This window comes from Protobothrops mucrosquamatus, unplaced genomic scaffold (genome assembly GCF_001527695.2).
Source record: "Protobothrops mucrosquamatus isolate PMUCROS unplaced genomic scaffold, P.Mucros_1.0 scaffold1240, whole genome shotgun sequence".
NCBI classification, from domain to species: Eukaryota; Metazoa; Chordata; class Lepidosauria; order Squamata; family Viperidae; genus Protobothrops; species Protobothrops mucrosquamatus.
The window spans coordinates 215,330-232,363 of record NW_015387447.1 but is presented as its reverse complement, the minus strand read 5'-3'; the positions used below and the strand labels follow the sequence as shown (position 1 = coordinate 232,363).

Sequence of the window (17,034 nt, the reverse complement as noted above, 5' to 3'; positions counted from 1 at the left end):
GGCAGCTATGGCCAGGACGGCCTTAGCCCAACTGCGGATTGTGTACCAGTTATGCCCTTTTCTGGACCAACAATCCCTAGTCATGGTCACTTATGCCTTAGTCACCTTCCGTCTTGACTATTGCAATGCGGTCTACATGGGGCTGGCCCTGAAGAGCATCCAGAAGCTTCAGTTGGTACAAAATGCAGCAGCCCAAATGGTTTTGTGCAGGTCTCAATGTGCACATGTGACACCTCTCTTGCGGGAGCTGCATTGGTTGCTTCTGGTTGCTGGTTGCAATTCAAGGTGCTGGTTGCTTCTGGATGCAATTCAAGGTGCAATTCAAGGTGCTGGTTAAAGCTGTTCATGGCTTGGGACCAGGTTATCTGAGGGACTGTCTCTTGCCAGTCACATCTACCTGACCCACTAGAGCGGGGAGGCAAGGAATGTTGCTGGTCCCCTCTCTCTGGAACATCATTCCCTCAGAGATTAGACTGGCCCCCACTTTAGCACTCTTCTGGAAGGCACTAAAGACCTGGTTCTACCAGCAGGCCTGGGGAACCCAGAATGGGATGGAGCCCAGCAAATGGCTAGTTTAATGTGTGCTGTCACTGGAGTGGGGTGATGGGGGTATTATATTAGTTTATCTCTTGATATTTTTATAGGGTTTTTATTGATGCCTTAGTCACCATGTGTGAGTAGGCGTCAATACAAATTTTCTAAAAATAAAGTAAAAAAGTATTTATTTATTTATTTGTCTGTCTGTCTCTCTGTCTATCTATATCTAATGTATTGATCCCCCATCTTATCATAGGATAATTCTGCTGATGATACCCAATTGTACATCTTGAACCACATGTTGCTGTTGACGATTTACCCCAATGTCTGGAGTCTGTGCACTTTTGGATGGAAGGAACAGGGTTAGATTCAATTCTGACAAGATCAAATGCTGTGGATTTTTGCACACAGACACACATGAGATCTTTCATCTTCAGTCTTGGATGGGGCAGTCCTCCCCCATTTGGGATGGGTGTACTGTCTGTGAGGTGTCTTGGATTCACAGTTCTTGCTTGTGGCCAAGACAATTTTTGCTCAGCTTGCACTAACTGAGCCCATTCCTTATTGGGAGGCTCTCCAGACTATTATTCATGCCTCCACTTGTGTCTGCCCATCTGGAAGATCTGGCAGAAGGGTCTACTTCAACTCCTGTCTATTAAACAGGGTCATCTATTGGATCCTCAGAGACATGCCTTGCCTGTGGCAGTGAATATTTTTCCAGAGATATTTAAAACGCCTCCTGAAGAGGTCTCCACAAAGCAATGAAAACTTGGTTATTTTTCACAGGTTTTGGGACAGAATAATCTGTGAACCCCTGTAAGATTTTGTTTGACATATTTTGGTTCCATTTTCATATGGTATTTCTAAATGCATCTTTTTGTTACTATTGATTGTTCTGGTTTTTATTGTATATAGCACGCAGAATCATAAAGAACTGGGTATTTTTAAATCTTATAAATTAATGAATGAATAAAATTTGTGCAAGGTTGAAAGTACCTCGAACAAATCATTCTCCAAACATCGACAGCACTAGCGGTAACTGTTGAAACAAGATAACAGAAGGGTATCCATTGGGGAGGGAGGTGCCAAAAAAAGTGAAGCTGGAAGGCACAAAACACAAAGCTCTACCTCTTTTTAATATGGACATTAAAAACAGAGTGATGGAGTTTCAGTTCTTGCAGTTGCAACAACAATCTTGACATTTTTGAGCCCTGTCCCTAAGCAAGTTCCACAACTAATGACGTTTTTCCTTGGGTGCATTACAAAGCCACTATCAGACATGTTTATGACATGCTGTCCCACAATAAACCCTCACAAGGGATAGATGAATACCTGATTGTTGTATTATTTCACATAATAAATATTTTTATATAGTTTTCAGATCAACTAGGTCGATTCTTTTCAGATCAATTAGTGATTGTGCACTAATGATATTTTTATCATGCTACATCACTAAATGAAAGAGCAGGAGATGGTGATTTTTTTTAAAAAGTTTTAGATCACATTCATTCAAAATATTGCAAGTGCCCATTTTTGAAGATTTGTCTTAAACTCTCGTACCAGAACATTTCAATGAATCACCATCAGGATTGCATATACAGATTTTGGTATTGTTTGTTTACTGTTTATAATAATGTTATTTCCCAATTATAATGGGCATTAAATTTTATTACAATTAATCACAAACAAACAAATCATGATTCCATTACAGTTTATGAGATCAGATTTTCCTATAGGTTAATGGGGGTCTAGGAGAATCATTAGCAGTTTTATCACATGAAAGTTTAATAAAAAATTGGTCAAGTCTCAAATTATCTGAAAATGGAAACATTCTTTGTTGAAGATTGTATCAACTACTGTTGCATTAAATTTATTTTATATGCACACAATTTCTAATTTTCAGAACTCTTGTTCTGTAAAGGTAGTTGAATGTTTTCCAAAAACTGCATTTCACTGTATAGTTTTTTAGACAAAATTCTGTCCATTAGAGATTCACTGCAGTGCAGGATTTCAGTTAATGTGGTGGACCAACCAGATTCAAGTCATGCCATGGAAGCTTACTGGATGACTTTGAACTAATCACTCAGCAAGACCAATGTTAGATGGCTAGACGGTTTTGTAGGCAAAAATGAGAGTATGTAATGCTGTATAGGGCACTATGAACTTCTGAAGGACTTCTGAATCTCTGAACCTAATGAATAAAGAATTAAAAAGAGACATGATTTCTGATCTGGTTCAGAAAAAAATATTGTATTTTTGGAAGGGGAGGAGTGCCTGTTTTTGAATCTCCAGTCATATATCTGTTTGTACAATGGCTGAAGTGGGCTGGGGTGGGAACAGATCCAGTTGAGAAGTGTCAAGATATTTTGATAAACATTGCTCCTAGTCCTCATGACCTTCTTCAGTGACACATCTTCCTGCGTTTCAAGGTTTCTCCTGACAAAAGTGAATTGGGAACTCAGATATCAAAATAGATATGCACAAGTGCCAAACACAAAATAGCGGACAATGCCATTTATCTCTCCTCTATATTCACCTCATATGTTAGTCAATAGGTATAAATCAGCATATAAGACAGATTTGGGAACTTATTTTTCCTCAAATCGATGTATGCACTTTCAGTGCTATCTAGTTATTTTATTATGACATGCTGAAAAAGAAACTAAATAGTGTTTCACTGTTAGGCAAAAAGAAAAGAATAAAAGCCTCCAATCAGAAAATAAGAGGCCTTGGAATTAATATTGGTAGACATCAATGTTGATATGAAGGCTATATATTTCAGCCTGGAAACAGATCTTTGTCAGAAGCAATCCTCAGAAAACCTTGGATACTTTATTCTAAAATAACCAAATACTGAATTGAAAGAGCTGAAAAAAAATCCAGTAAGCCTAAACTTCATAATATAGATCTTGTTTCCAAGTTGAATAAGATTTTTTTTAAAAAAAAAACTTTCTATGTCCATATTTGCTTTTCCTTGCTACCTGCAACCACTGTTCATTCATCAGAATCTTTGAGAGAAATATAAAAAGTAACTGTGATTTCTAATGTTGTCTTCTTCTAAGTTGTAAGTGGCATTTTGTGTATTCCAACTGTAGAATGAAATCTGAAAGTCAAAGAATTGGGTTCTGGCACGGGAGCAATCTTGCTCAATGTATTAAAATTATCTTCCATTAAGAAACACACAGGATGCTCAGCTCCTGTTAATTCTCCCCAATTGGTCTGCAGCACTGTGTCAACCTCAACCAATTTTAAGATGTATGGTTTACAGCTCTCAGAATTCCATAAGGTGTAGTGTTCAAAAATTTCTATTTTGTTCCATTCATCTTCTGCTTTTTTTTTTTTAATGTCTGCTATACATAGGTCATTTTCAGGACCATTTTCAGGAATGTACCTTGCAAGCAACTCTATTTTGCTTTCTATGCAAGCCAGATGAGGCTATGTGTATGCTCTACTAATGGACTGGATGAGGATGAACAAACTGAAGCTCAGTCTGGACAAGAAAAATACATCCTTTGTTGACACTCCCTTAGCCCAAGATAGACAGAGTGGTTCTTCCATAATGAAAGAGATTAGAAGTCTCAAAGGACTTTTACTGATTCTCAAGTCTCTTTCTTGACTTATTGCGAGGAAGTAATTGGCACTTGAAATCAAAATGACACGTGGGTCCAGAACTTGGATAAGAATGAAATTTGATGTACTGTAGTAAAAGTTATGTACAGTTAATCTTATGTCTTATGAATTTTGTTTACTTTCTGTCACATTAAATATAGCCATTCTTTCCAAACGTTGGTAGTGGGAGGATATTTCAAGGCAATTAGGGGCCACAATGGGCCCTAAGGCCAATTTCCAAGGCAACTTTTACCAATGAAGGAGAACGCAACCTTTCTTTGTCCCTCAGTCCAGAGCATAATTAAGAGCAAGGACCTTCTTCCAGGTGGTCCCTATTTGGAAGTCTTTCCCCAAAGAATTGACTGTACAGTACAATAAATTCCTTTAGTCATACATTCTCCCAAACTTTTCCTATTTGTTATCCCTATCTCTTTAGTGTTTTAATGATTTCTGGATTTATTGTATATATTAGGTCTTTTGTTTACATGTAGTCCTCAGGTTATGACAACTCGTTCACTGACTATTCAAAGTTATACTGTCCCAGCATCTCCATGGAGTTGTACCTGGGCACAGCTTGCCTTTACAATGGTTGCAGCATCCAACAGTCACATGCTCATCATTTGTGACCTTCCCTGCTGGTATCTCACAAGCAAAATCAGTAGGGAAGGTGATAAGGAAAGTTGTTGGTCACTCAGGTAAGTCACTCCAGCTGCATTTATTCCCAAGGAGCCCCAGAGATCTTGTACTCCATAGCAACATACACCCTTGCTAGCCTACAGTCTGTAGTGCATGTGCATCTGCAAAATCCCCCTGCTCACCTGTGCTCCATAGTATGCACTGGCCCACTTACCATCTCCGTTGACTCAGCCATACGTCATAGCACCCACCTGCAGTCATTCCCAACTCACCTGTGGCTCCTACCAACCTGTTTGTAGCCCCCACATATTTGCTTGGGACTCCTTCCTTCTTTACTCCCAAACAATCCTGGGATTATGGCAGCAATGGGGACTGCCAAGATTGCCATTGCTAACTGATGTGGTCATGTGATATCTTGCTCTATGATCACATCATTTAGTGATGGAAATATGAGTCCCAATTGCAATCATAACCTGAAGACTGCCTGTACATTTTTATCATGTTGGCAGGTTTAATTTCGATGTTCTAACTTGTGAATGCTTTTCCTGGTTCTTTTATACTGTTGCTGATATTTTAGGGCTTTGTTTAATTTCATTATTGCTCTGTGCTTGGCTAGGTTGTTTTTCCTCAGGGAACTGCTTCCTGAAGTCCCTACTGATCCACTCCATATTATTATCTTTTAAATATAAAACATAAAATGGCTTCAGCATACTTGTTTTCAGAGCTTAATCCACAGTGGGCTCTGTGTATGTTTGCTGTTTAGAGTTGGAAGCTTGGGAAAAAGAAATAAGCAGATGCTGCTAAATGTCTACAACCATGAGGGGAAAAAAAATCACAATTGTTTAGACTAAAGCAGGCATGCATTTATAGTTTTTCTTTCTTAAATCACATACCATTAAAACAAATGTTTTTTCCCCTGTGTTTTGTTGAATAACTTAAGTACGGCTAAACAAGTATGGCTAATTTCTGCTCAAGCTAAAGAAATAAATTTTCTTAGCCACTTTTAAAGGCCACTTTTCTTGTCCCACATATTTCTAGAAATTTAAATACATATTATCTAGATTATTTACTGATGGCATTTTCTTTAAAGAAAATATAGTTCTTCAATCTCTGATAAAGATAATACCATGGGGATGAAAGCACTATTTGAAACTAAATTTCCAGAAAAATGAACCATGACACCTCCATAATTCATTATTCTAATTACATTTAACAGCAGCTTGCACTTATATGAGCTCTTGTAAACAGTTAAGAGGTTTTCATCTGTGGAAAAACTCTCTTACTCAATCACCAAACTGTTAAAAAAAATAGAATTGTGGGAAGTATTCAAAAAAGCAGTTTGAATATGGAAGAAAACATTCCATTATGGATATAGACTTTAAAAGGTTTTCTAGTTTTAAGTGAAAATATGCAGTAATTGCATTTTTCCCTCACTCTGAAGATGCTGTGTATGGGGGGGGGCAAAAGCCATCTGCTCACAGATGAAATAACATAGCAGTGAAAACCACAACTGAAAAGGCATATTGATAGGGTAAAAGTATCCATTCTTAAAAGTGTAGATTGGTGTAATGCAAGCTGCATACATTTTAGCGAGAACTGTGTGAATGGCTGCTGAGAATGCTGTACCTTATTACATCATTCTTTAAAAGAAATGCTTATGTTATGAGGCTATAGAAAATAATTAGAGAATTTGGGAGTCAGGTAAAAGCATCCATAATGATAAGAAGAATCAGTGCTTTTTTTGTATATATATATAAAAAAGGTACCGGAACTCACACACATCATACAACCTGCCTTGTCTACCCTACAAGGTTCCATCCCAAAAAGGTGCTGGAACTCTGTTCTGGGCGTTCTATGACAAAAAAAAAGCCTTGAGAAGAATCAATATAACTTTATAGGTTTGCTTCTGTCTTCGTACTTCTGAATTGAAGCAGAAAGATTAAAGATCCAGTGTGAGAAGCTTTTCTTTCTCACCTCACTTTTTGAAAATGTGATATTGCCACTTTTCATGGGCAATTTCTTAAGGTGAATAGCTAAAGCAAGACTTTCTAAAAGTTTCACAGATCGAGATTCAAGGAAAGCCACGGGCTGAATGAAGCCAAACTCAATCTGAGAATGATGGTTCTGATCAGATAAGGTAGTGCTAGCCATAATGAGTATCGGTGTGGAGAAAATACAGGATATAAATCAAATAAATGCATTTCAGCTTTGTAAAGTGATTAGGACTATCTTGCAGCCTATCCTTAAGCTCTATCTCTATCTCTAAATCATACATAAGAAACTTGCGTTGCTGGAGTGAGAAAGCAATACTTTTTTAATAGCCATATCTCATATTGTCTTCATAAGAAGGCCTGTTTCTAAGATAAAAATTCTACTGAAGAATGAAAAGGAAAAGGAAAGGAAAATTTGCAGCTTTAGGACTTTAAATAGATTGGAAAGCTCCTAGTTCAGAATCAGTTTGATTGCTGTTGCTGTTAACAATCTAGTTCACACCTATTCATTATACTTCACTAAAGAAATTTCTAGGTGACTATTATAATCATCACTCCCTCCTGGTTTTAATACTACTAGGGTTCCTTGAAAGAGTAGCATAACTTGACTCTCACAGATATTGCCCAATTTTAACAATATATATTTATCTACATGCATTAACAGGATAGGCATGACTCCTTCCAATAGAAGAGATTATTTGTAGTTCGGGGTTGAACTGTGAAGTATTTGGTGCTCTCTGAATTTGGTTGTTTGATTACAGATATTTAATTACCCAAGTAGGTGACATTAATGGACTCAAATTGATTATGTTACCTAGTTGGGTAAGGAAATGTTTGCAAGCAAACAACCAAGCTTAGAGAGCATCAAGAACAACTCTATTACTCCTTCTTTTGTTTTTGGACAGATACACAATTGCCCATTCACAGATATATTGAAAGGTTTCCTTTTCCAGCCTGTATGGTTGTCAATTATTGCTGGGCTGTTCATTCTTTAACACTAAACACATATGTTGGTATTGTATTTCATACTGCAGTTCCTTTGCCAGATTGGTTTATATAATAGCAGATGAAAAACTTCTTTTTAGTTTATTGATCTGCAATCATAATTGTGATCTAATTCTTCTCAGTTTTATTATAAACAGCTTTTAGCAGAATGCAAGTACTTACATTGAACTATTGCAAAGTTATTTATAGATCACCATATTCAAAACAATTTGCACCAAATTATTTCACACAAATTAAAAAATAATTAACAATAATATTCTCCAGGATCACAAACTTCATTACAAATGCATTTCATTTCCTAACAGGATGAATTAATGGCATTGATGGTTATGTGCAAATGTATAGGTTGTTTTTTTTTTTTAAAAAAAACCCACCCACCCCACCCACGGCGAGAAAAGAGGCAGGAAAAATAGAGAATGCTAATGCGAACATTTTTAGAATAATCAAACCAATAATCTGATGAAAATACAAAGGATAGCTACTGCTTGAATGCAAATTACTCAAATGCAAATCAAACCCAACCATACAATTCAGTCTATACTTATGACAATTCTATCAAAAGATTCTCAGAAGGATTTCCTTTAAAACCATATTGGAATATTATTGTGCTTTTTTTAAACGAATAGTTCAGTAAAATATTTACTAGATCTAGTAGCTTTGGAGAGCAAAGTGTGGAATGACCATTAGATGGCAGAAAACAGATGTAGATAATGACTCATTAATGCCATCTAGCGATGTCAGTTTTTTGCAGCCCAGACCTGGTAGCCCAAATATAAATTGCTATCAATGTATTCCCACACATGAAGCTTAGCTGCAATATTTGTAAAAAAGAAAAAGAAAAAAAGAAATTGTTTTTCAAGAAAAGAAATGTTTAAAAATATCTATCGATCCCTGCTCCAGGAATTAAAACACTGTTTAATATTTTTTAACAGGATCAATACAATCTCTCTTCTTGGGTACAAGGTAATCAGGGATAAAAAGTGACAATTTTATACATCATGTCAAATAGTTAAGAATTCCAACAATGTATCCCTGGATTGAATTGTTTTATGCACAACTTCTTTAAGGGTTTTTCTCTGTCAAACAGAGTAATGGAGTAAGATTATTAAATGCCCCACAATCAGGTAGATGTATCTGTCAAGTGGAGTTACCTCATATGCCACAATAGAGAAGAAAATATTTTATCAGAATATGATTGGGGGGGGACAAGGAAAGAAATTTAGCTGTATAAATATATACACAATGTGAAAATGGTTTATAATTTACAAAGGATATGGATTAAGAATAAGTTAAATAAAAAGTGATTTCCATAGTTTTTTTTAATAAACATCTCAAAAAAGATTCATTTTAATACTCCTTTTACAAGCACATGTAATAATATTTTGGATATGATACACACAACCTATTTATATAACAAAATGATGTAGTTTTGCTTCTTTCTGCTTTATCTGATTTGGTTTGGTTTAAAGAGGTAGGGTACAAAGTGGAAACTTGATGAGAAAGACTATTTTCTCCTGCCCGTGCTTCTGATTTTAATCAGTGGAAAGTGCAATGTGGGGGCCCAGTTTTGTCTCTGGGCAGCCTTATAAATTGAAGCACCTTTAGCTGCTTGATGCTATGATCCCCTTGAAAAGTTCATTCAGAGAATGAAGAGGTGCTTGCAGATTACAAGTGAATAATGTTTTTCTGGCACTGAGATTTCAAAAGTTCTTCTCCATTCTCTTAAAAAGCTGCTGCAATTATGGATATGAAACAGATCCTGGGAGGGAATGCACAGAACTGGTGCTTGAAGTTTGAGGTGAGCAGGTTGCCAAGTGCTGTCCACCTAGGCCAGCATCTTCTTCACTAGTCTCTTCCTTCTGTACAGTGTTTTGGGATGGACATTCAAAATGTACACAATGAAATACCTGAAAGAGAGAAACTTAAATTACTAAAAGGAAGGCACAAGCAGAGGTAGATCTAAATGACTTGCATTGAGCATAAACATGGAACATATAGAAAGATCAAACAACTTAATTTATTTAATTCCATCTCCATGGACTATAGGCCATATTCGCTTCCTTCCCACAGCAGCAATATGTAATTTAATATATAGTTGTGCAGCACTTTCATTTTGATGAGAAAAAAAATGTTCCAGGGCCATATGAGCATGAATATAGCATCTACCGGTAGCTCTTTAAATAAAACATAACTTTCCCCAGGATTAAACTGCAACTCTTTAGGACAAAATGCAAACCTTCCCTTCAGAACTGCTGCACAGCGTCCGTATTTAGAAGGATCATCCTGAATTTAAGATGATCCATTAGAAAAACAAAAAGTAGACAAAATAAATAAATACAAAACTTGTGCAATGCCAGGTTTCCCAACTTGTTAACATAAGGGGGGGGGCACTTCTATCTAGAAATAATCCTGATCTTTTTCTCCTTGAACAATAAAAAATTGTATGTGTCTACATATAATTGTAAAAAAAAAGCCCCCGTGTCCAAAATAGTATAGGACAACAGAAATAATAACACATGGAAAGAATAACAATCGATTAAAATCAATTGCCATAGAATAAACCACTTCCTTTATAAAACTAATTTCCCATCACATATTCCAATCATAACTACACACAAAAAATTCACACTGATATGCATAAAGCTACAAGCACGTAGCCATTCTTCTCCTTACTTCTGGAAACAGGAAAAAAAAAACAAGATAGTGATAGAATCATAGGGAAATATCAAAGGAAGGGAAGAAAATTGGATGGTTATGAAGCAAGCAAAAGTTATGAAGTAAAGTACAAGCTCTGTTTAGGCTCTATAAAAAGTGTTAAATGTTCTCTTTTAAGTCTAATCTTCAAAAACATCCACATTTTCCAGCACCAATGTCTGCAGTCATTAACTTGTTTTCAGCAGCATCTTCTTTTCAATTTATATGAGAACCTTTTCACCATTATTTGAGGAAAAAGTAATTTTCCTATCAATATCTCAAGGCTATATTCCCTAAATGTGATGAAGCCGACTATAAGTCACAAAAGCCTAAGTCAGTGGTTCTCAACCTTTTTAATGCCGCGACCCCAACCAGTTGTAAGTCGAGGACTAAACCGGTGGTAAGTCAAGGACTAAACTGGTCGTAAGTCGAGGACTAAACCGGTCGTAAGTCGAGGACTACCCAACCGGTCGTAAGTCGAGGACTTTCCCTGCCCGGGAGCGCCACGCATGTGTGGTTCCGCCCCCTGCACCGGCTGAGGCGTAGCTGGCAAGCGGCAGAGACGGAGCAGGCCGACCACCAGCTGGCCCAGCCCAAGGGAGGTAAGGCACCCGCCGGAAAAGGGGGAAAAAATGGCGGACAGCCTTGCTTGGCGACCCACATGAAATGGTCGATCGACCCCAAATGGGGTCCCGACCCACAGGTTGAGAACCACTGGCCTAAGTGAATAAAGGTGGTCCTCGTTTAATGTCCATGCATCTAGCGACTGTTCAAACAACCGTGCTGAACAAGTGGCAGTTACAACCTGTCTTCCAAGTTCTGGCTGTGTAGCATTGTTGTGTTCACATGATTACAATTCAGTGCCCAGCTCACAATTACAACATCACAGCAAGCTGTGGTCACGTGATCACAATTTCTAATGTTCCCTCATGGCTATTTCCTTTGCTATAGTGATATCAAGAAAACATACAAAGTTGACTGAATTTCACAATTACTCACTGGGTCATAAACAACTGGTACATATTTTTTTCCATCAGATTTTTCCAGATGCGCCTACTTATAATACATTTCTGATTGCTGGTGCTTTGTCTTTAATTTTCATAATAAAATTATAGATTTTGTAAGTTTTAAAATATTGTTTTAATTTGCTGTATCTTTTGCTATCTCAATTATTTATTTAATTTTGATAGGAAAATTAGATCATTGTGGCAAACATAAATTGCACTTTAATTCATAGTCCAAACTGAATTTCTAAATAAATATTGGGCTGAAAAAACATAATTTCTTATATTTTGTAACTGTGGTTTTACAGCCTACTTATAAAGCTGGCAGCAACTCTGAGAAAGCCCGACATGATATCAACGCTTTATCTAATAAAGACATATTTGACAGGTCTAAATGTGAGGCGCTATACTAATAGAATCCAAAACTGCAAAATTCTTTGTTCCCCAGTAGGGAAGGCTCCAACCATGTATGGCAGCAGTGTCAATTGTTGAATTCAAGCAGATTTATGAAGCAGAGAATGATAATTTAACAATCCCTAATATTCTAGGTAAGGTATCTTTCTTACTACTCTCTTTAAATGTGGAAAATGTTCTCTGAAACAAGAATTGTTCAAAAGAGTAGTACGTACTATATGAATAAGTGTATTTTTTTTAAAAAAAACTGAACTCTTTTAAAGGTTTAGTTTATGGTTGATATAATCACCAGCCTCTGGCAGATAGATAATTGTATTCCATGATATAATAATCTTTATCCCCATCTGTAAAGTAGCAATTTCTACACTATGTATCTGCTCTGGTCAAAAGTAGTAGTATTTTGAATGAAAACAAAAACAAAATTTTATATATTCAAATCAAATGCCAATATGTTTTAATAAGCAACATCAAATGTATGCAAAAAACCCTTCAACCTAGAACACTATATGGAAAGACATTTAACCAACTTTAATTATCTGACACAGCATGATAGAAACCTGCCCTTTTTTTACCTTTGTGCCTACTTTGAAATAAAATAGGTGGTGTTTTGCACATCTCAGCTCTGTGAATTCAGTAGTTGGTTGGGGCTTCAGATTCACTGTTTCAGCTTGATCTCCTCTGTAAGACTTTAAATAGTACGTGAAGCACATCTATTCCTTTAGCTCACTGAAAAAATGTGAATTCCAGTAATTCCCTGATCATGTCATTGAACAAAAGCCTTGAAAATTATCTCTCAGGCTCTTTGTTGGCAACAGATATATTTTGTAAGAGATCATTTGTCAAAGACTTAAAAATGTAGTTTTGATTGCTATTTGCTCTATATATTTTTGGAAAAGACAGCAGGATATTATGTGCCACTGGAGTGAGATTATAAAGGCTTGAAGTACTTTTGTGCCACTGGTTGTATCAACCAAACTTGAAATTTGGTTAATACCACTTGAATGTGAATTAGAAAAAGTGGTTAAAATACTTCTAGTTGAATAAAATTGTCACCCGAGGGGGAAAATATGTAATACACTTTTATGATTAACAATTATAACAATTCTGACTTTAGATAAATACCTACTTGGACTTTTGCTTTAGATTGATGAGAAAAATGCTGAATTTTTTAGGAAATATTTTTCCCCTTTTAAACAAATATAGAAACAGATTAGCTAATAATATCCTATATTTTAACGTCTTTCTGCTTATGGTTTAAAATACAAGTAAATCTCTTGTAAAGCACTAGAAGGAATCATTCCAGTGACACTGTGTAATCTTCTTCTGTAAAATGTTTTTTTAAACATTTCTGTTTGATCTGATAGTTAATGTCAATTAATTTCACAAAACACTGGAAATGAATAAATATTATCCAAGCATTAAAAAAACCCATGCAAATACCTTGACCATAACTGTCACTTTATTTCTGTCTGTGGATTGTGGAAATATTATTTCCAACCCTCTTTTAATAGTAATAGGACATTTTTATGATTTTAGCTGACTTCTAAAGGGTCAAAACAAAACTGATGTAACATTACTTTTTCAAGCATTAGAATACTTTCTCCTTGTTTTCTCATCTTTGCTGCAGCCAAAAATCCAAGTAACTTCTTAAAGTGTCACTGAACATTGACCAGACATATTCAAGTAATTACTAGCCCCTGCTTCATACAGTCTCTGTATGCTCTACATCACAATCCAGAAGCCTTACCATAAATATGAAATCAGTACACCTTTAGACATGGTGTTTGATTGTTCAAAAGAATGTGTAGGCTCAGTAATTGAAGATGCTTCTTTAAAGTCCAATAGCAATGGGCTGTTCAATTACTTAGGAATGTGAGTCATCATATATCTGACTTGGGTTGTTTACATTTGATATTTTTGGTCTCGAAAGCTGCCTGAATATGCTATTTTTGTTATCCCATCTCTGCCTGGATCCTCATATTTATTAGAGAAATAGCACAAGGAAAATGTTCCTATTACAGGATGCTCTTGTAACTAAATTTTAACTGGGGAAGGGATGCATATTGTTAATGATCACTTAAATGCTAATATCTTCTTACTGATAAAGTAATATAAACATAGAAGAAAAGCAAAGAAAAAGAGAAAGGAAGAAATTCCTACTGTCAAAGTCCTCAGAGATTTTTCATTTATTTATTATTTTGTTCAGCTGTTGCTTTGCCATGTACTTCCAGAGTTCTATCTGTATTTACATTACAGCTCTTCCTTCAATTTTCTGAGTGATTTCTCATTTCCAAATGTGTGGATCTGTTGCTTTGAAGACACTTTGCAAAATACAATTTTCACTTTTTTTAAACAACAGCTGCTGCCATTTTTCTAACTATCACAACTGGGGAATTGAATTTCACTAAATTGATCAATTATCTCAAACAGAGTCCTTTTCATGGGAAAAGTTGCACAATCAACAGTTAAATCTGCTTCAGCACAATTTTAGTATTTAATATATTAGCAATTCCTTTCCAAAATGATCCTGCCCTAGGCAGGTAATAATAACTTCTCATATAACTAACTAAATGTAATAAAATTATCACAACAAAATATATCCTAATAAACACAAAGAAAACACTAATCACATAAAATAATCAGTTGAAAATATCTATTTCAAACCAATACACCAGCACCCCCAAGACACAATTTTCTCTCTCGGAGGAAATATCAACCCATAAGCTGTATCTCTGATATCAGCAAGCATATTGGAAAATAACACCCATATTAATGCTGAATTATGGTTATTATCTGAAGTCTTCCAGGAATTTTAGCCCTAAAGTATTTATGGCATGAAATGTCATATTCAGTGCTATTTATTTCTCTAATCAATTTAAAAGCCATCTTATTTTCTCTTGCAACTTTAAGTAACAATCAGGTAGTCCTTCAGTTACAGATAGCAATTGGGACCCTGACTGCCATCAATAAGCAATGTGGTCCTAAAGCATGGTGTGATGTGACCACATTACTTAACAACAGCAATCCAGGCAGTTCTGATTGTTGTAGTAACCCCAAATCACATAAGATGATAAGTGGGAAATGGAGGGATTCCCTGATAAGCAACAACAGGGTGTGGGAAATACTGTACCAGGAAGGTCTGACGCAGGCTGTAGGCAAGTTGGGGCTAAGGGCTGTTGTGCTACAGGGCAAATGCTGCAAGCTTCAGAAGGCCAGAGAAGGAAGGTGTATTGGTCGTGTAAGCATAGGAATAGCAATAGCACTTAGACTTATATACCACTTCACGGTGCTTTATAGCCCTTTCTAAGCAGCTTACAGAGGCAACATATTGTCCCCAACAATCTGGGTTCTCATTTTACCGACCTCGGAAGGGTGGAAGGCTGAGTCAACCTTGAGCCAGTTAGGATTGAACTTCTGGCAGTCAGCAAAATTAGTCTGCAATACTGCATTCTAACCACGTGCGCCGCCAGTGGGCTCTAGTAAGGCCCAGGAAGGAAGGCACCGATGAGTGTATATGTATGGTAGCATAGGGAGCCCCAAGAAAGGAGGGTAACGTTGGGTGTGTACAAATGTACAAGTGCAGGGAGGGAAGGAGGGAAGTTGTGGGGGCACAGGATGGAAGGTCTTGGACAGTATGACTGAGCAAAAGGGAAAGTGGGCACTGGTGTGTGTATGTATAGGCGTGGGTGCAGGGAGGCCACAGAAGGAGGACACTGGTGATACATGTGTGTGTGCAAGTGCTGGGAGGCCCAGAAATGAAGGTACTGATGGGTATGAGCGAGCAAAGGGGGGATAAGGACATGATGCATGCATCTGTATGAGCAAGTAAAGGAGAAAGGAAGGCATGGGCGACTTTGAAAGTTCACAGTTTGTAACAATCTACAAGCAGGACAGAAACAGAGGGAAAGTTACAAGAGTTGTAACAGCTTAGGTTCAAGTACCAGAGTATTCCACCAATTGGTCCAAATGTCAACCGCAGGTCAGAAAGAGCAGGGAGGAATAGCACAAGAATACAGTTTCAAAGCTGGAGAGTTGTCGCCAATGGAGAGGCAGAAGTTTGGAGGCTACTCTTGATCAGGAGCACTGCTGCCCTCTCATGTCAACGAGAAACATTTTGTAATCTTTCATTTTGCTTATATATTCAGTCTAGTGCCAATTTCAAAGGTATCCTTAAGCGACAGCAAGAAAAGATATTTAGTTGACAGCAACATATTCTAAACCTCAGACAATGGGGGCACATTCTTAATCTAGTTCATCAGTCAAGGTCTATCACCCAAGATAATAAAACTGCTTCAGTCCCATAATTCAGCCTAATGCTAGAATGAAGGGGACATCTATTTCATCCAAAAACTCTGGGGTTGAAAATCACTTATGAATTATGGGACCTGAAATTTTAAAGACTGGAAAGGTCACAGATCATGTACATCTGTGATATAGTTCTCAACAATTACAAGACTCAGCAGATACTAATCATAAAATAAACAGAGAATATCAGCTTTAGAGTAAATCTTATGTAAGAATCTTCATTGGGCCAAACAACATATATAGGAAAACAAATCTGGCACTAATATAAAAACATGTCTCCTGAGTTCTAAGTCAGCAATGTTTTAAACTTTTATAAGAAATCTTACAGGAATAACCAGGGGAAAAAAAACCTAAGTATGAAATGAACATTAGGATGATTGCAGCACTAAGTGAATTTGAGGAATATTAATGAGACAACAATCTTTTATAAGGGAAAAGCTGTTGAAAATTGGAACAAACCTTGTAAGATCAAAGTAATGAAAGATGCAAAATAAATAAGACTGAAACCCAACAGGCATTTTCAAATATGTAAACATCTTCTTGGTATATTGTGGAGATTGTATAATGTGTATGCTTCCCCCCACCCAGAGATTAACAGAGAAACAATTCTGTTAACTAAACAAAGATATACAGCAAGTAACAGTAGCTGGCCAACCTCATCTAGGCTTAGAAGCTAAGCATGATTGGAAGATAGCCAAGGAATTCCAGGCCTGTAGGCTACGGTGGGAAATTGAAAAATATCTTAGAGAAAGCAGTTGCAAACCTCCTTTTATTCTTGCCAAGAAAACCCCATTACTTTGTCCAGACAGTCATCAACACTGTAGACAAATTCAGCTTGA

The 17,034-nt window shown here is 36.7% G+C and overlaps 1 protein-coding gene across 1 annotated transcript in view; it reads right to left on the bottom strand.

Moving 5' to 3' along the window:
* Nucleotides 1–8,656: 8,656 nt before the first annotated feature.
* BTBD9 (BTB domain containing 9) overlaps nt 8,657–17,034 on the bottom strand; it is a 132,278-nt gene continuing 123,900 nt past the window's right edge. The window contains exon 11 of the mRNA XM_015821058.1: nt 8,657–9,685. Coding sequence (XP_015676544.1) covers nt 9,518–9,685 — 168 coding nt within the window. The 3' untranslated portion in view covers nt 8,657–9,517. The remainder of the gene's footprint in view (nt 9,686–17,034) is intronic.